Below are 20,426 nucleotides of genomic sequence, written 5' to 3'. Positions count from 1 at the left end.
AAAGCAGGTGGCACAGTCCATTAGGAAGAATCCAAATATTATGAGGCTTAATGCGTCTCTGGAAGGTGCTCACACACCAAGATGATGGGCCTGGTATAAGAACCTGAACAGAGCAGAATACAAATGTGTATGTGTGTGACCAAAATTATGCAAATACCCAGAGCATGGCTGGGCATTGCTGCTGATTTATAAAGGGCAAGAGATTTGAATGTGGTAACCAGTTATACAGTACCCGCTGCATGAAAGTGACTTGTCGGAGGTGTATTTAGTTCCTTAGTTGTGGGTTAGTTCCTCAGAATTTTGGAATTAAGCTCCTAATAACCCTCTCCCCGACAGCTCTACATTCAGTGTAAATCTCCCGGCTCACCAAAGGGAAACCAGAAGACTGGAACCAGAAGGCCACAGGAGGTTTTATATTTAAAAAAAAAAAAAAGTGTCAACCCTTTTGAGGATTTCCCTGCACCCAGGTGGCAACACTTCCTCTACAGTGATCTCGGCAGGGGAAAAAACTGGACTATGGAGACTGGCTGAGGAGACTGAGAGGTCAGAGGTGGAGCTTAATATTATAATTTGTGTTGCCTGGAAAACTCTCACAGCTCTGAAATGCTAAAGCAGAGGAGAGGGCAGTGAGAAGACGAGTGGAGCTGCCGTTGCGGAGACCAGCAACTAGCCATGGGGAGGGCTGCCCAGCAAACCCTCCTCGCTGTACTCTGCCTAGCAGCTGTGGTTTGTGAGGCTCAGGACACCTGCCCAGGTGAGTGAGGAACAAAGCTGTTACCTTTTAACAACATGGGTCCGACTAGCTACTTTGCAGTAGTTACTGTCCACCCCTGATGGTGAAGCACCACTGAAGACTCGCCTGCAGTGAGGTCTCAGGAAGGGGAATCAGGACGAAGGAATCAGGCACAGTTCATCTCATGGGATTTCTAAGAAATACTCCCCATAGGAGAGAGGAATCTGGGAGCTAGGGGAGCAGGGTCCCAGCCTCCAAACCCCAGAGAACTGTGGAGAAAGGAAGCTCCTCCACAGTGCTGCACAGCCCCCCCCATGCTTCTCAGTAGCATGGCTCTCTGAGTGGCCACCCCGCCATGCTTATCCGCCTTACTGTTCCTCTTTGGGAAGGGGATGCTGTGGAGGGGGAGTTAGTGTTGATGGGAAATTCCCTAGGTCCCAAACGGAGCATGTTGCTGGGAGCATCTGCCCCCCTAGTTCCATTCCCTCATTACCCCAGAGCCAGGGGCCCCTAACTCCATGGAGCACGTAGAGAGGACTTTCTGCTGATTTCTGAGGAGCAGCGGGGATCACACACAATACAGCAGAGCTCTGAACAGGGAGGAACCAGACACATTAGACTCACTTCATAGCTTCCAGCTTCTCCCCATTAGTATTGGGATCTTCTCTGGGCTGTGGCAGACCTGGGGAGGTGGGGATGAGGGAGACAAGGCTGAAAAATTCCCAGTTACTAAGAGGGAACCTTGAAAGACTCCCCTTCTCAAAATGAAACCATCTCCAATAGCATCCCAAGCTGCTCCAATTCTGGCTCATTAATCATCCTCATGAAATCAAACACTTGCTTATGTGCCAGCCCCCACAAAGCCAATGTATGGGCCACACAACACTGTTTCCTCATTCCCTTGCCCCTGGGAGGTACTACCCAGAGTTTTGCAATTAATGTGGAATCTAGAATAAGGGGGAAAATGCAGCTGTACTAAAGCACATACAAAACACAGTCATCTTTTGTATTAAGGTTCCATTATTAAATGATTAACATGTTTTAATACAAGGCTTGTCTATGGTTACAGATTGTTATAGAGTCCGTTAAGTCGATGGGGTGCTTACCACGTCTTAAATCAATAATATGAATGATTATTTACTATAATAAACCTTTGAATAAAACCATCTATAACATCTTCTGCTGACGTGTTTAGAACCATCTATAACACATACTACATGGGTTTCTAATGTGCTTATAACATCTCTTCAACATTTATAAATGGCACCTTAGTACAACATGTGCACCAAAAGATGCTGATTACAGGCTCTATTACCCTCTGCACCTGGATACAAGTAGCTGGGAAAGCCGTTCCTGCTCCCCATACAGACTTGCATTTATTGAGCTATTTGGGGATGGATAGTTTTTATTGCAGGTTCAGGCTGCTATAAACCAACAGAACCCATGAAATTCAGAAGCGCGGCTGTTAATTTTCAATCCATTCTATTGTTCCACAGACTTTCAGTTCAGAAAGTATTTTAAAATGTTCAAGACTTGGAATTTTCTAACATGTTATATATATTTAAATCCCCCCTCTTAATACACATTCTTGTATAAACCTCGTTCCTAGATCACCTTCACAAATGGCTTCCAGCTTGTAAAAAACTAAAAGCTCTGGTAAGAAAGTGTGAGATACTAACCAATACGTTACATCACCAACACAGACATTGAAAACAGGGAAAAGAACAGTAAAGCCATCAGCAAACAACTTCCAAGCAGAATCCCAGACTCAAAACATGCTTCTCACACCTCAAGTTTCCTATGTGTTGTAATGTTGGCAATTTCTGTTTGGAGGAAGTTGCTGATGTCTTCATTGTTCATTTCCCTGTTTTCAGTATTTGCATAGGTGATGTCTTGTATGGGTTAATAACTGTAACTTTCTCACAATGTGGCTTTATAAAACGTTCCTGGATCTTTTTCTAACCCTGACCCTGCTGTTATATCAACCTACAATTGTTGCGTTCATGGCATACACAGAGAGAGTTAGAGCCCCTTAGAACTTAAAGTGACAGCTTCTAATTTTAACACAGTTGTCAATGCATCAGTGTTTTGGCTAGATGGACTGGTGTTAATTGGCAAAGCTCCACTGAAGTCAATTTGCCAGTTTACAGCAGCTGAAGATCTGATCCTTTTACCCCTTTCTTTCCTGCAGCCTTGTTTTGAAAACTGCTGTTCACACAATGAAGGACTGTCATGGTCATGTACTGTACAGGCAGTCCTCGACTTTACAACGTTCGACTTACAACAAACGGCACTTATGACATTTCTGAATTTACACCCTGCTTTGACTTAAGACAATTGGTTTAGACTTTGGGGCTCGGTCCCACAGTGGAGTGGATTGCGGTTCTGAGTTACGACGTTTCGATTTACGACGCAATTTTCAGGAACTAATTGTGTTACAAGTCCAAGGACTGCCTGTACTGTGTTAAAGATTTGCCATGTTTAAATGTAATATCATCTCTGAAATCATGGATGAAATCATCTTTACTTTATGCAGGTGTCATGAACATACCACCCCCATGTCCCCTTCTTCATCTTTACTAGAGGGACCAAAGTGTTTGTTTTCTAAACTTCTTTTTCTAAGGGCTGACTTTTAAACAATTATAACTCAAACTAGTGGACTTCGCAGAAACTCCATTCTATGCGCTGAATTAGTGCTGTAAGTTTGGGGATGATAAATTACATGACACATATGTAAGAAGGAGGCTTAATCCCGTCTTTAAATGCAAATCTCAATGCAGTCTGGACTATGGAAGCTCTTGAAACTTCAGTTTGCGAGCAAGAGGAAATATGGACTGAGAGGACAGGGTAGTTTGAACCACAGAGGGACAGGCCTGAAAACCCACAGCCTGACAGGGAGTTTGGGGCAGAGGCTTTCCACTCTGACTCTACCTTCCCCCACGGTCCAAAGAAGATTCTTCTGCAGCCCTCCACAGTGGGAGCCACAGAGAATTCCACCTGGAATTCACAATTTGCAGAACATCCCATATCCTCGGTGTCTGATAAATATTATTTTATGTCTCCAGAAGTGAAAATGGTGGGTCTTGGTGGTAATGAGAAGCTCGCTATTCTGCAAGGATGCCCTGGTGTTCCTGGTGCCACAGGTCTCAAAGGAGAACCCGGAGCTGCAGGAATGAGAGGTACTTTCCTCAGCACTGAGTGAGAATTGGCTTTGGATGGTGCAGGCACAAACATGAATTACTCAATAAATAACAGGTTTCAGAGTAGCAGCCGTGTTAGTCTGTATCTGCGAAAAGAAAAGGAGGACTTGTGGCACCTTAGAGACTAACAAATGTATTTGAGCATAAGCTTTCGTGAGCTACAGCTCACTTCATCGGATATAACCATAGTGTTGCTGATTAAAAGACCATGTAAATTACATGCAGGATTTGAGCAATATCATCAACTGATGAAAACTGGCTTGGTTCCATTCGCTTCAGTGTCCTTTTACATTGCCTGAGGATTCAGCCAGAAAGGGTAGAATTGGGAGCTCAGATCTGTTCTAATTTCTTCTGAGTTTGAAAATATAAAATGTTTAAATTCATTCTCTGTGTTTGTAGGAGAAAAGGGAACTCAGGGGAGCCCTGGGAAGATGGGACCAGCTGGAGAGAAAGGTAAAGTAATAAAAAGACTAAGTAAATTTGTTTAACTACCATCAAATAATTTTTAACATTTGAATTTTCCTTTTATGAAACATTTAACAATACCCCTCCTCCCATCTTTCTCTCAATTTAGAGCATGAATCAAATTTAGGCCTCTCTTTGTTTTATGACTTACTCATGAACTGTTCCTAATTGCTAAGAATGTATCCATTATTCCTGGTGTTCACCAAAGTATTCTCAGCCGCTGGCTGTTTTGTGAAATGCTTGCTACAGGCATTGGTAATTTATGATGTGGAGTCACGGGATCTAGTTGACTGAAACCTTTTAATATGAGAGTGATGACTGAAGAACTTCTGGTATGAATTCATGCAGTCTGCAGGACAAGTAAGTAGTTTCATTAATACTAGCAGTGATCTAAATATTCATGAACAGCAAATAGTCGGACTCCATTGAATGGACACTAATGACATTTTGGGCCATTTTTTCACAAACAAATTCATAGATCTGTGTTTTCAGTATTCACCCAGCTCTTATCCCAATAGAACCTCAGTTCTAAGCTCTCATTGAGATTGCTACGTCTCTGTTCATTCTTTCCATTTTCCACCAGGAGAGAATGGTGACATTGGTGTTCCTGGTCTGAAAGGTAAGAGACCTCCAATAATTTTTACTTGTTGAGCTATACTCCTGTCTTTTATGCTGTTATCCTTAGTGACAGAAACTGAGTCAGTAGGGAGTGCAGTTGTGACATGCTAAGAGTTTTTCAAAAGAACTCTGCACCCAATGCGTCCCAGAGTCAATGGGAGTTGGGCACTTAACTTTTTTGGTCTCCTTTGGAAATTCCAGCCTTCACCTCAAAAATAAAATAAAAAGAGCCCACCCCAACATACACAGTTGCCCAAATTACACTCTTATTTGTACTCGTTCAACTCGGATGAAGTCAGGGGGGTGGCACTGATGTGAAAAAGAATTTGGCCCTCTCTCCTCTGTGTCACACTTATCAAACTCTGGAAGGGTTAATATTTTTTCTATGGGGTGATGTAGGGGAACTGGGGTTTTACACCAACATGGAATTAATAACAAATGCTGGGATGAGCACTCAGATCAGGATGCTGTCTCTTGGCTGTGTAATGATTTGTTCCTGTGTGTTTTTTGGTGTTTTTAGGAGATAAAGGAGACAGTGGAGTACCTGGAACTATAAGTAAGAACATCTGCAATTTCTTTTATGGCAAGAGTATAATTTGATTTCATTTTAAAAGAAGTACACTTGAACCTCTCAGGAAACTTTCAGAGTGCAATTGTTTGCACACAATACTGAATTTGTTAATATCCCTGGAGCTGATGAGCTATCCAAGAGTGTGAAAAAACTTCAATAATTAGAGATGAGCATGGGCTGTCACATGTGCATCTGCATTTGGATCGAGAACTGATCTCCCCTGAAAGTTTGGGGAGGCTCAGATCACAGCCAATGTGTGAAATTATGCTACTTTGGTGCAGAAGGAACTAAAGGGATAAAATGTATTTCACACCCTACAATTGCCTGAATATTTCCCAGCTTGTGAAGAATGTTAGGTAAGGTGTAACTGGATGTTATTTTTATGGATGGGGGTATGGGAAGTAAAATCTATGGCTGGAGAGAATTTAGGACACTGATCTTTGTCTAGGGAAGGACTTGTCTCCACATACTGGTAGCTGGGGTTAGAGATGCGTTAAGATGCTTTACTGCCTCTTAACTCATGATACATACATGCCTTGTGGCCTGAGCAGGAGTTTAGGAAAATATCATTCTTTTCCTGGTTTCAATCCCCCTTCCTTCTCTTTGCCTTCCTGAACAGCTGAGGAGGAGCTGAAGGATGTACACTGTAAGACAGGTGAGTGTTTCCTAGAATCACATTACTTGAGCTGTCAACTCATCCCATTCAAGGGACCTGGAGGTCAGCTCACAGGGTAGAGACACAGTCAAAGGTGCTTGGAATTCATTCCGACTTCTGTAGCAACTAGTGTAACTGACACCTCTTTCTGCTATGTTAGCATTATTGACTTACATGCGTTTGTTATACCAGAAACCCTCCTGACTATAATACAAGCAGGTAATCCTGTAAAATGGGCTAATGACTAAAAGCCACTGTGGATCCTTGTGTACATTTCTATATGAAGTCTGAAGGAGTCAGTTTCATCGGGAATGTACCGTTTTGCTGATGTCTTTTCAAATAGGAGTCAGGACTTAGGAAAGCTGTTTAAAAAGAAATCCAGTACTCTAGGGTTTGGAAAAGACAACTATTTGAAATTCCTAGTTCCTTGAAAAGGGATCAATGATGCTTGTGTAATTATCCATTCCAGCAAGTAATTTATTTATAACATTAAATTACCATCCTCTCCAGGAGCGAAGAACTGCAAGGAGCTGTTAGCCAGAGGGAACATCATGAGCGGCTGGTATACCATCTACCCCCATGACTGTAACGCCACGACTGTGCTGTGTGACATGGACACAGACGGAGGTGGATGGATAGTAAGTGAGAACAAATCATGGAGTGCTCGTTCTTGCTGCCATCAAAGCCAATGCAAATCACTGATGGATTTCACAGGGCGTGGGATGGGGCCAAGGGTTTGCTCAAACAAGTCAGTTCCTAGAAAGGACATCAACCATGTGAAGGCCTTTGTAACCTTGGTTGAAAATGAAATCTATTTCTTTGTGCTGTCCCAGTGATACATGTTCACTAGGAGCAGGAGTTCAAACAGAAACTTCCCATCTTGGCAGTGTGTTTAAGATAAAATTGAGGCTGAACTGGGAGCTTGTTTAAATCTCTTCTGTTAGAATTTGGGGGAAGAGGAGGTGCACAAGGTGAGGAAAAAAGTGAGGAGCTGATGGTGTTAAGGGAGTGAGGTCTTACAGGTTCTGGTTACCTTTGTGTCCAATACCTATCGCCATATAAAAGAAAAACCCCATAGTCCACTGTGTTAAATGGAGTTGAAAGACGAGGGAAAATATGTGCAATGCAGAGGAATTCTGTTTCACTAGGAATTCACAATTGCAGAATTTGGCTTATTTACAAATCAGAATAAAACTTGAAAATTTTAAAATTCTCCAAATGAATATTCTGATTTTTGTTTTGTTTTGGATCAATCAAAAACGTTTCATTTAGCTAATATCAGCACAAGTGTGTCATCTTGATTTTGACTTTTGTTTATATTATAATATATAGTACAAGAGGTTGAGAATTCAATACAATTTTATGAAGCATTTCAGTTTCAATGGGACTGCATTTTCTGACCAGCTTTTAATATTTTATTCTTTTAACTTCCAATTTCCCTGTTAAGCCTATTAACACAGCAGTGGGAGGATTTCCCTTTTTGGTGCTAAGGCACCAGGTGCTCAGAAAGTTTCACTTGCACAACTGGAACATGGCTGTAGACAAGCTCCTTATCGGTCATTTTTGTCCGCAGCTGCTATCTTATGTCACTTATTTATGTAGAAGTAATTCCTTAGCTTTCCAGCATGTAAGAGGTGAAATTGTATTAGTTCATTGCTTTAGACTTCTATTTGTGGGCTCGATGCAGAAAGTACTGGGTGAGATTCTATGGTCCATGTATGGAGGAGACCTTCCTGGCCTTAAAATCTATGAATCTGTTACAGCATCTATCCACTTTGTCAATTTTCAAAATAGATGAAAATAAGTACCAGTAATTAAATGCCAATCTGAGCTCTCATTTATATCCTGTGAGGCAGAGTAGAATTTGACTAGTTTAATAGTGACTGTGGATGCTTTAAAATTCTGCTCTGGTACTCTTGCTTTGTTCAGGACAGAAACTGACCTGCATCCCTTTCATTTCCCCACAGGTGTTCCAGAGGCGGGCAGATGGTTCAGTGGATTTTTTCCGTGACTGGCATTCATACAAGAGAGGTTTTGGCAGCCGCCTGACAGAATTCTGGTTGGGAAATGACAATATTCACCTATTAACCTCTTTTGGTAACTAAACAACATGCATCGTGTGCACTTTTCCCCACCAAGTTCTCGCTCTATACTTGATTGTAGAGTGTTCTCTTTATAACTGTAACTAGGCTCTCTGATAAGGAAAAGGACAGTCCAGCCATAGGTCAGCTACTGACTTTCCTTGTTGTGTGTTTTCCTAGAGAGAGATGGATTTAAGGTGGCGGTTGTGATGGGTTCCCCCTGGGGTGCAACCTGGAACTGGGGTACCACTGAGCCCTCTGACTCACCAGCCTGGTCTCCCTCTCTGCACTGTGCTGCTGTGCCAGGCTCCCAGTCCTACACTCCCACCAGCATTCACACAGGCAGGGACACACCCAGTTGTATGCAGGCTTTGGCCAGCCACTATATGAACCAACAATAGAGAGGCTGCAGCCAAAGTTACCTCCAGCATCCCAGCCTAGGACCCCAGAGCTGTACTTTTCTGCTCTGGTCAAAATCCCAACCAGTATGAATTTATTTCTCAGTTCTCCTCTCCCTCAATGTGGAGAGGAATATGCACACTTGTGGTAACCAAGCTGAGATTTTTCCCTAGACACTTCACTTAAAGGCACACTGGTTTAGGTTAAAATATAAAGCAAGTTTAATAGCTACAAAAAGATAGATTTTAAATTATTATAAGTGATAGCAAACAGATCAAAGCGGATTACCTAGTAAATAAACAAAAACGCAAACTAAGCTTAACATACTAGAAGGATAGACTTAGAATGAACAATCTCTCGGCCTGACTGATGATACAAGCAGGCTCGCAGATTCTCAAGGCACAAGCTGCACTTGCTTTGCAGGTTGGGATCCCCACCCCCGTTTCAAGTCCTTTTCTTTCGGAGCTTTTCTCAGGTGTTCAGTTGTGGGGGAGTGAAGAACAACTGATGATGTCACTTCCTGCCTTATATAGCTTTAGCATATGGAGGGAACCCTTTGTTCCAAAAACAGTTCCCAGCCCAGTTTGTGGAAAAATACAGGTACCCAAAATGGAGTCCAGAGTCATGTGGTCTGGTCACATCCCCCTCCAGAGTCATAGCAGCCATTACTTACAGGCTGTCTTGAGCGTTCTCAGGAAGGCTCACTGGGTGGTGGATGAGCTTCTCCTAAGGCCTATTGTTTTTCCTAATGGCCCATTATCTTGAATAGGCCCTTCCCAAGCAGCTGTCTAAGCTGGTAGCATTTTGCCTAGTGGGTGTCACCCAGGTGTAACTACATGTGAAATACAGATCCCTAGTCAATATTCATAACTTTAGAGACAAAAATGATGCATGCATACAAATAGGATAATCATATTCAGCAAATCATAACTTTTCCAATAAGAAAAGGAGTACTTGTGGCACCTTAGAGACTAACCAATTTATTTGAGCATAAGCTTTCGTGAGCTACAGCTCAGTTCAATGGATGCATACTGTGGAAGTGGGCTGTAGCTCACGAAAGCTTATGCTCAAATAAATTGGTTAGTCTCTAAGGTGCCACAAGTCCTCCTTTTCTTTTTGCGAATACAGACTAACACGGCTGCTACTCTGAAACTTTTCCAATGACACCTTACATGACTCCTCTTGTACAAAATGCATAATAATTATGCCATAATCATTCCATAATAATATTACTATGGTGAATATGGGTCATAGTGTCACAGCGGCTGCCATCCCATAATTGTTAAGGTTCACTATTAATTCTATGCAAAGCCATAAAATGTTAAATGCTGGTAATAGTGGACATGCATGTTACAAAAAAGGGTTCTTTTGTGAAATCTCATTGGACCAGCTAACACTGTAGCTCTGGTGGCTCCAGTCAGGGCTGGCAAATAGAGTGATGAATCAAATGGCAAATATTCCTTACCAGAAATTCTTATCTTCTCCTGCCTATGAGAGACAGATGGACTGGCTGACCAGACTCCAGAACATAGAGCACTAGAGGCTGTTCTGTTTATGCCCTTCTTGTTTGGGTGTTGATTCTTGGTCTCAAGTTAAGGAAGAGCATGTACCCAGAGACTGCTGATTTTTCTTACTGTGGCAAACAGGAACTCTAAAAATAACGCAGGAAATGTAGAGAAGGCTTTGTTTTGCAAAATCTGGGCCTCCTGAGAACTTTCTTTCCAGTTGCCCATAGCCCTTCTCTGTCCCTCCCCAAACCAGTTGATCAATCAAGTTTTCAACACATTAGCAACACACCTTAAAAAGTCATTATTGCTCTGCAAGTAGGGGCTAATGAAACCGATTTCAAATATCTTCTTGCTTAGCAGCTAGCATTCAGTCATACATAACCAGGGAAGGTTTCGAGGGTTTCTTTATAGTTGCTTCTAGTTTTTCTGGCACTTAGATGTAAATGTATCCACTAAGATGTAAATGTAACCAAGAGATGCAACCTACCATCCAGGATGGGTCAGCAATAACTCCAGTGGAAAGGAGGAGATTTTGGTGTCAGAGCTGAAGGGAAGGGTGCTGCTGGTTTGCCTCTATTAGAGGTGAGGTGAAGTTGAAGGAACTCCTAAAGATGCAAAATGTGGATGGAATGTGTGATGAGCTATTTTCTTTCTTTCCCATTTGTTTCCATTAGGAGATAATGAACTTCGCATTGACCTCACAGATTTCGATAACATCCATGCATTTGCCAAGTACAAGTCATTCAAAATTTTAGGAGAGACTGAAAATTACAAGCTGATTCTTGGAGATTTCCTTGGGGGTAATGCAGGTAGGTGCCATACATGGTCTCTACATTTCATAGCGCAGAGAAATGCTACAATGCCATTGGAGGTGTACAGAATCCCACAACAAAAGTAAATTAAACTTCTCATCTACAATAACTCTGCCATTTCCTAAGGCTAAATCTTGAAGTTATTACCCACTCCTACTCAGTCCTTAGCCAGGCAAACTCCCATCAAACTCACTGGGCATTTTACCTGAGTCAGGAGCTCAGAACGTGGTCCAGGTAAATGGCAGGTGAGCGTCATTACAGATGGAAAGTTATTCAGATAAAAGAAGAGCAGAGCTGAATCTTCACCGCAAACTCAAATGGATCCTGAATTGGACCTTTGAGGTTAGAAATAGTTTGTTTAGCTGTATTTATGATGTTCATGAATTGCTGCTCCACCTGACTTAAACTGAGAGTAGAGGCAGAAAGAAGTAGCAATCTCACACAGGAGCCTTGCTACGGGAGTAAAACTGACTGGAAAAGGGAATGTCCATGTAATGTGAAATTCCAGGTTGCTGACATTTCATTGCTTATCAGAATGCAACACTAATAGAGTGAAATTTCTGGTGAACCAAACAGCCTATTTGGCATCCACCTGCCCGCTGGGGAGCTGGGGAGCCTGCCCACCAGGGAGCTGAGGAGCTAGCTGTTTTGTTGTCTAAACTCGATCTCACACTCTGGTTTGATATGGGTCCATTTTCGGGGCTCCTGTGTATAATCTCTGGTTCTAAATGGATTCTCAACTCATCCCATCCTTCCCCAGAGGAATTTGGCCATGGTCCTGTTGGGTTTGCTGCAGTCAACAGCCATGATTTTTGAAGTGCCCGGACTGTTATTGTTTATTTATATCATGATAGCGCCTAGAGGACCGAAACAAGATCAGGTACTGTTGTACTATCAGTTAATCGGTTCTGTACATGGTAAGAGAAGTGGCAATCTCAATAGACAAGGCAGGGGGTGCAGGTAAGGAATTATGATTTACAACTAAGGAACTGAAGTGCCGAGTTATTATGACTGCCACTTTCAGAGAGGCTTAAGGTACCCAACTCCCGTTGACTTTCTAGCGACTTGTCCCAGGTTACCCAGGAGGTGTGTGACAATCCTAGTCCTAGTCAGGTGACTTAGCCACAGGCGTTCTGTGGAATACCTGCACCTCAGAAGAGCTGGAGGTGGTATGTAACCCAGCACCTGCTGCATCAGGAACCCAGATGGAAGCGGTTAAATTGAGCTTCAGACTTCCTTCTATAGTTCCAGGGATTCCGAGTGCCTCATGAAAGGGGGAAATGGACAGCACGACTCCAGGAATGTTAGATTTGGCCACTGAGGAACTAAACTGCCTGCGACCTGCCATAAACAGTGGTTTCATTTACGTCATACAGGGGATTCGTTATCCGGCCACAACAACATGCTGTTCTCCACTAAAGACCGACAGCAAGATCCTGGTTCGAACGCATGTGCAACAACCTACAAGGGGGCCTGGTGGTACAGTAGCTGCCATTCTTCCAACCTGAATGGGATGTACTGGCTGGGAGCCCACAGCAGCTTTGCAGACGGGGTGAACTGGCAGGCAGGCAAAGGGTACAACTACTCCTACAAACGGTCCGAAATGAAATTCAGGCCCGTTTAGCCCAGCAGGAAGGCAGGCGATCATACAGCAGTGAGCGCATCACAGGAGTAAACTTATTTTGTATGCCACTACGTGTATATCAATAATTTTGAGTTTCTTCCCCCTCTCCTTAAGATTGCTACTTTCTTCTGGCACCTGACTTGCTATTGCATGGTGGCTTTTTTTTTTTTTGAGCTGCGAATCTAAATATAACTTTAATAAAAGTTTGTTCTAATGGGCAATCTGAGCTAGTCTCAACCAGGCCTCGTGGTGCTTTTGCTTTGTTTTTTTATTGTGGATATAGAATGTTACACTTTGTTACATAGTCAACCTTACTTTACCTGCCAGCTGAGGTTTTCCATGGTTCATCTGGTGGCAGTGCAAGGTGGGGAGAGACAGAGTTATGGATCAAAGGGTTTGAGAACAACTGGAAATCTTTCACACGCTGTCTGCTCTGCATTGCTGATCATTTTGAGAACTAAATAAAACATTTCTTTATAATGGAACTGAGGCTGCACTTCTTTGTTTCCAGATAATTAGGGTTGACATAGGAATATCCTTCTGAGCAGGTTTCTGTTGTCCAGATAATGAGCATCCCCATTCTGCAATCCTATACAAAGGTCATGTGGAAGGGCTTCTGCAGGAGGGGCATGGTGTCTTGTTGGCCTGATTCTTACAGGTATGTAGGTGCCTGGGAGATAGGTGTCTAAATCCCTTTAACAATGTGGACCTGAGTGACTTAGGAATACAAGTTCCATTAAAAGTCAATGGCATGTGTGCTTCTAAGTCATTCAGGGTATGTCTACGCTGCAATAAAAAACCCATGACACCAAGTCTCAGAGCCTGAGTCAGCTGGGGCTTGGGATTCAGGCTGCAGGGCGAAAAATTGCAGTTTGCATTTGGCCTGGAACCCCTCTGAGACTGTCCCTCCCCACAGGGTTTCAGAGCTCAGGCTCCAGACCAAGCCTAAAAGCCTACACTGCAAGTTTTAGCCGGGCAGCCAGAGCCCCGTGAGCCCAAGTCAGCTGATCTGGGCCAGCCCCAACCGTGCTGCAGGTCTTTTATTGCAATGTAGACATACCCTTTGGGTAACATTTTAAAAAAGTGCTAAGTGATATAGGAGCCTAAGCCCCAGTTTCTAAAGGGATATAGGTACTTAGGAGCCTAGATCCCATTGACATTCACTTTTGAAAATGGGTCCTAGGCCCCCTCAGTCACTCAGACGCTTTTGAAAATCCCACCCATAATGTTGTTCATAAATGTACGTTACAGCAAAGCTGCTCAAACATTTCTGGGGCACTCATGATGGTCTGAAGCCCAAAGCTGGAGCATGGGGGAGGGCAGGCCTGCGGGCGAAGTGAAAGCTGAGGTAGGAACATTCAGTTTGCTTCTTTTTTTTTTTTTTTGAGCTGCATGTCTTAGTATAACTTTATTAAAAGGTTGTTCTAAGGGGCAATCTGTGCTAATCTCAACCAGGCCTCGTGGTGCTTTTGCTTTGTTCTTTTTTTATTGTGGATATAGAAGGTTTCATTTTGTTTCACAGTCAAGATTCTGTCTGTGCTCAGCAGAAGTTCCAGCCCTGTCCAATGTCATCCAGATTAGGCTGCCATTTTTTAAAATCAAGAGAGACAAGGTGGGTGAGGTAATATCTTCTATTGGACCAGCTGCTGTTGGTGAAAGAGCCAAGCTCTTGAGCTACACAGAGCCTGAAGAAGAAGAGCCCCGAAGAAGAGCTCTGTGTAACTCAGAAACTTGTCCCTTTCACTAACAGAAGGCAATACAAGATATTCCCTCACCCACCTTGTGTCTCTTGTATTCTGGGACCACTATAGCTACACCAACACAGCACAGAACATCTGTAAAAATCCTTGAACTTTGACACTCTTTGTCGGACACTTCCCCCATGGCTGAGTTCCACAATGTTTCATTGTTCTATATCGCCCTGGGGATAAACACTGCAATCACACTCCAGGAGGGGTCACATCCATCCATACCCTATCTCCAGCTGTTGTGAACAAAGATAGGTTTCCTTTCGTAAGCTAGGCAGATGAATATTTATGAGTCCCTCAGTGCCTCCCTCCCTCTCTGTCCTAGTAAATCTATTTTTGCCTTCTAGCATTAAGTGGAAGGAAAGGAACTTGGATAGTAGCCAGTGCTCTCACTGCCGTAATAAGACTCTTAAGGCTATTAACAATAAAACATACTCCCTGAAAACTCAGTCCATGCCAATAACATTAGTGTGATCATCCCTGAGGGAGCAGAGCCAGGTAACGTAAGAACAGTTCATCTCATGGTGTTTCCAACAATTATTCCCCATAGAAGAGAGGAGTTTGGGGACAAAGGGGACTAAGTCACATAGAAGCCTAAGCCCCATTTTCTAAAATGATTTAGATACTTTGGAGCCTAGGTCCCATTGACCTTCACTTTTGAAAATGGACCTTCAGCTCCTCAGTCAGTCACACACAATAATGTTGTTCATAAATGTACATTACAGCAAGGCAGCTGAAATATTTCTGGGGCAGCTCATGCTGGTCTCAAGCCCACAGGTGGAGTGTGGGGGAGGGCAGGCATGGGGGCACAGTGAAAGCTGAGGTAGGAACCTTCAGTTTGCTTTTTGGGGGGCTGTAGGATTCATACGGGGTTCATGCACTTGGCAACATTCAGGGCACACCCGGAGTGTTGTGTAGGAGCAGTGCACACACGGCTCCTCTCAAGGGCATGAACCTTGGAAACTCGCCCAGATGACATGAACCGTGGGAAGCCTCCCAGGACTGGGCTCAAGGCCCGAGAGCAAGGAATGCGGTAGATAGAAATTGGTAAATAAGAATATTAAACAAAGCCAGTGTATTCCTTTTATCTGTTGGAGTATGTAATGTGCAGGAGGAGGGAGAGAAATAAAAGAGAGGGTGGAAAGCTGACAGGGAGACCAGCCCGTTGGCAGACCAGCCTGCTTGCTTGCTTAAAGCCTTGTTCTGTCTTGTATTTGAACCGCAACAGGGGGCTGCATATCTGTTTTAAGTATAACTGTAATAAAAAGTTGTTCTAATGGCCAACCTGTGCTAGTCTCAACCAGGCCTCATGGTGCTTTTGCTTTGGTTTTTATTGTTAGTAGCTTAATAGGCAAATGTTAATGGACAAGTTTTTAGAAGAGCATGATCCTGAAAGAGGCGGCAAATGCTAGGGGTAAGGAGAGCAACTGCACTGCACCTGGAAGACTCTCTCTGCCTTGCATCCCTGGGATCAATTGCTCCAGTTCTGAGTGACCTCTTGGGCTGCTTGGATAAGGGGCATGGGAAGGACTAGGTCTCCTACTCCCCTACCCAAAGCCTGTGGAAGGTACTTGGTGTGAGGTTTGCCTCTTGTAGAAGAAGCGGGAAGATTTCCACAGTTCCAAGTGTGACATTTCTCACTGCTGGCAGACAGTCAACATAGGGATATAGATTTAGCTTTAAGGGATGGTGAGTCAGGATTAGCTGATGTCAGTTTAGTGTTAGTGTGAAGAGGATTAAGGGTTAGAGAGAGGGGGTTCAGTTTTAGAATTAGGGGTGATGGAGTTGGGTTTAGGGAATGGGGATTAAGGTTTAGGGGTCATGGTCTGAAGTGGGTTACTGGGGCTCAGGCTAAGTGGGCATGGCTTGAATTTAGGCTTAGGGGTGCAGCCAGGGCATTAGGTTTACAGGGCAAAGACTTCAATTCCAGTTTAAATGACAGGGATTTAGGTTTAAGTGGATGGGGTCAGAGGTGGACAGGGTGTGGGTCTAAGGGTGAGGGACTAGTTTTAGTCAAAGTTTGTGGTGGTTTTGGATTAGGGGATAATGATTTAGGCTTTGAGGCCTGGAAGTATGTTTTACGTCTAGGGTCAGAGACAGGTTATTAGCTGGAGGTTACATTTAGGTTTAAAGGACAAGGTCAGAGGCTGAGGAATCAGCTTAACCTCAGGAAGTGCGGCATTAACCTTATGTTTAAGGTGTAAGGAATTCCGTGAAGGCTTCCAGGAGCACCCCGTGATGCTCTCTGCTTGTGTGGGGGACCCAGAAGGTTCTGTGAGGAACTAGAATCTGAGGAGGCCATTCTACAGGCAATTAGAAGTCCAAGGGATATTTGGGGAGCTCTACTCTGATGGCAGTTTTCTGAGGGGTAGGGAACCCTAAAGGTGTTTTTCCGAGGGGACGGGAGCTCTGGGAGTTATTAGCTCTGTGGGACAATCTGTCAGGGATAGTTAGCCCCAGGAGACCTCCTGTGAGAGGTTGCTAGCCTTGGACAAAGTTCTTTGAGGCACAGGGAGCCCAGACTACATTCTGTGAGGCTGGGAGCCAAAGGTGACATTCTGTGAAGCATGTACCCTGGGATATGTTTTCTGAGGCTCAGGGAACTATGGGAGATACTAGAGATATTGTGTGAGGGGTGAAGGACCTGGGAAACATTTTGTGATGCGCTGAGAGCCCCAGTAAATAATCTGCAAGGCTTAAGGAGTAGAGCTGGTCTGAAATTTTAAATTTTTCCTGTGGAAATTTTCTATGAAAATGAACAAAAAAAATTAGTTTCCACTTGAATTTTCAATTGTTCACAGAAAAATAAAATAAAAAACAGGGCCAAAACTGATGCAGAGGGAAAAAAGTCTCAGGCTATGAGGGAAAGTTACAGGCAGTGATGAGTGTTGGGGGAAGAGAGGGTTATAGGAGAGCAAAGGAGTGTTAGGTGAACTGGGGGAAGAAGGGTTATCGGGCAGCATGGGAGGGGGCCAGAGGAAGAGGCTGGAGTTCTAGACAGATACAGGGGCAAGCAGTTACACAGGGAATGTTTGAGGTGGTGAAGCGACAGATTATCTGTCCCTTCACCCAATTCCCTTGCTCTCCAGAGTTGGCTTTTCGTGGGGAGGCTCCCCTGGAGTGCCACCTTCTGTTGAAGAAGCCCCCAAATGAAAAGGAAGAGGGTAGAAGCTCAGATAGTGCCTCTTCCTTCCCCATATCCCCCACCCCCGCTTTCCTTTTCTCTTTGAGAACTGTGGGTGGAAAGTGCTAGATAGGAACTAGATATTATTATTGTTAACGTGCAGGTTAGGTTGCTTCCAACCAGCCTGTCTTTAATCTATAAGAAGTCACAGACTTCGCTGAAGTGGATAGGCATGATAGCTGCCTTTCATTCAGGCTGAATGAGGAATCAGTTAAATGCCCCTTTGTTTAGTGATTGGTGGCGGCTTCCATTGTTTCAGCTAAGGAATGGATTGCATGCAAGGCCAGGGCAGAAGCCAGACCGTAGGGGCTGAGGGGCTTCTCTAGGGCACGGATTCCCAAATTTTATTCCCTGAGGCCCCCCGTGCAGCTGCAGTAAGCACCGCAGGCCACTATTAACACCGAGAACATTTTAAATTATATACATACAAATAAACCATAATACTGTAAATAACGTACATTTCCTTTCCCACCCCTTCCGTGACCGAGCTGGGGAAAAAGCCCTGACCTCACCCGCCCCAAATCAAGCCAAAGCTCCATGTCCTTGACTCTTTACCATAAGCAAGGTCCCTCAGCCTCTGCCCCCCAGGAGCACTGGTGGGGATGTGGCTGAGGTCCCTTGGTGTTGCCCATCACTGGTGCAGGCAGAGCACGTTCTGCTCGGCCCGGGTACTGCTGCAGGCTGCGCCAGCTCAGCCCGCATGGCCCGGTCCTCCTGCAGCAGGCGAGAGCCCCCTCCAATTGGAGAGGGGAAAGTGGATACAAGCTGAATCCTCATTCAGCCAAAGCGTGCCAAAAAGGTCCCTGAAAGATCGTACAGACTGTTAATGGGGCATGCTGAATAATTTATTTTCAGATTTTTAATAGGAAATAATGGACTTTGTATTAATCCCAGAGGTTCTGAGAACAGTGTATTTGCCAGGTACAAGTCATTCAAAAATAGAGGGCAAATGGAAAAATATAAACTGATTCTGGAAGACTTTCCTGGCAGCACAGCAGGTGGATTCTTAGGGGGCAAACTACAGCCCGTGGGCCACATCCGGCCTGTGGGATCGGCCTGCCTGGCCCTTGAGCTCCCGGCCCTTCCCCTGCTGTCCCCCCAGCCCCCTAGTTACACCACCGCACAGACAGCATGACTGGCTCCAGCCAGGCAGTACAGCTTCTAGTTCTGCTGCTCTGAGCAGCATGGTAAGGGGGTGGGGAGGTTGGATAAGGGGCAGGGGGTCCCAGGGGGCAGTCAGGGGACAGGAAGCAGGGGGCAGTTGGATGGGGCAGACATTCTGAGGATGGGGGGCAATCAGGGGAAGGTTGGATAGGCGTGGGAGTTCCAGGGGTTGGATAGGGCATGGTTAGGGGCCCCAGGAGGGGGCAGTCAGGGGACAAGGAGCAGGGAGGGGTTGGATGGGTTAGGAGTTCTGAGGGGGACAGTAAGTGGGAGGGGGTGGATAGGGGGCAAGGGCCAGGCTGTTTGGGGAGGCATAGCCTTCCCTACAGTTTCACAACCCCAATGTGGCCCTCGGGCCAAAGAGTTTGCTCACCCCTATTCTATACCTCTCATAGCCAGGGAAAGTCATGCAATTCTAATAAATATACACCAGCCTATTGCAAAAGCAAGATAAATTCTTTCCCATCTGGAATGTGAAATAGCCTCTCAGAGAAAAAATACACTTTTAAATCAAATCAAGTTTACTTAGCTTGTGATAACACAGTCATAGAGACTATACTGGTAAAATGTGCCCTCAAGAAACTATAGGGGATAGAACAGAGTTACTATTCATTCTTTATAAATGTTATTTTAATAGTTTACCCCGTGACAAAGCTCTGTCCTCGTCTCCCTGGGTCCCACGCTTCCTGGCAGATTTTGCTAGCCTCAGGCTCAGTGTGACCCTCCACATAGCCCTTCTCTCTCTAGAGAGAAGGGTCATAGCCTACTAAGTTATTTTCATCATAAGCCAGCAAGGGAGGTGAAGAGAAGCAACTCTCTCTCACACCATCTGTGCTGTCTCTCAGTCTCACTGATTAATTCAGTAGAGAGTCTAGGCTCCAGCTCAGGAACCCTAATAGCATCAGCTATATTAGCTGACCTTTTAGAAACAGGACATGTACAATTTCCTGGGCCACTTCCCCAAAATCTCCTTCACTCTTACTTCAGGACTGCCTTCCTTCTACCTGTTTTGGTTTGTACTACCCAGTTTACCATACACCATCCTCCTTCAGCTCCCCCCTGACTAACTGGGAGGCTTTTAACTTGTTTCAGCCAGCCCTTAATTGGCTTCAGGTGTCCCAATCAACCTAGTTATCTTCCCTGCCTTCTGGAAAGATCTTAATTGGCTCCAGGTGTCTTAATTGACCTGGAGCAGTTGCCATTTACTTATCCTGGTCACAGGGATTTGTTTAGCCTGGGGCTAATATATGTCTCCCACTACTTTTCTATAGCTGTCTGGCCTCGCCCCGTCACACCACCCATCTTCTAGGCAGGAATTCTGAATCTGATATCAGGGACGTGAACTTTCATGAGGGTCCAGTTAAGGGCTGTGACAAGCTGTTTGAGATGGAATGGGAAAGTAGCATCTACCTGCTTTGGGCTGGTGCCTTCTAGCAAACTCTCCCCTACCCCCACTTCCCAAAACAAACAAAAACCAAAAACCACCCAGACCTCCACATCAATCTCAGCAGCACAGGTTCAAGGTAGATCAATGACATCTGTGGGGATTTTTGGGTGCTATAAGCTTATTGCCAGAGCACTAGCTCCGTGAGATGAAATTATGGTAACTCTAATCATTATAATTTAGAAGAAGGGGAAGTAAGATACTCCTGAACCTCAAGCAC

At 44.5% G+C, this 20,426-nt stretch overlaps 1 protein-coding gene across 1 annotated transcript; it reads left to right on the top strand.

Moving 5' to 3' along the window:
* The first annotated feature begins 672 nt into the window (after positions 1-672).
* LOC144275998 (ficolin-2-like) lies at positions 673-13,040 on the top strand. Its single transcript, XM_077835793.1, has 10 exons — positions 673-754; positions 3,799-3,912; positions 4,333-4,386; positions 4,982-5,017; positions 5,537-5,572; positions 6,207-6,242; positions 6,753-6,880; positions 8,210-8,339; positions 10,905-11,039; positions 12,419-13,040. The coding sequence occupies exons 1-10, from the start codon at positions 673-675 to the stop codon at positions 12,664-12,666; spliced, it is 999 nt and encodes a 332-aa protein (XP_077691919.1). The 3' UTR covers positions 12,667-13,040.
* The last annotated feature ends 7,386 nt before the right edge of the window (positions 13,041-20,426 follow it).

This window comes from Eretmochelys imbricata, chromosome 16 (genome assembly GCF_965152235.1).
Source record: "Eretmochelys imbricata isolate rEreImb1 chromosome 16, rEreImb1.hap1, whole genome shotgun sequence".
NCBI lineage: Eukaryota > Metazoa > Chordata > Testudines > Cheloniidae > Eretmochelys > Eretmochelys imbricata.
Note: the sequence above shows the minus strand (reverse complement) of the source record. Positions and strands in the feature narration are given on the sequence as shown.

What these genes read in the sequence shown, in the direction of transcription:
- LOC144275998 (XM_077835793.1), top strand. Translation starts at nt 673, where the DNA reads ATGGGGAGGGCTGCCCAGCAAACCCTCCTCGCTGTACTCTGCCTAGCA. An exon ending in CGGAGCTGCAGGAATGAGAG is followed by an intron (nt 3,913 to 4,332) that starts GTACTTTCCTCA and finishes CTGTGTTTGTAG; the next exon opens with GAGAAAAGGGAACTCAGGGG. An exon ending in TGGAGTACCTGGAACTATAA is followed by an intron (nt 5,573 to 6,206) that starts GTAAGAACATCT and finishes CTTCCTGAACAG; the next exon opens with CTGAGGAGGAGCTGAAGGAT.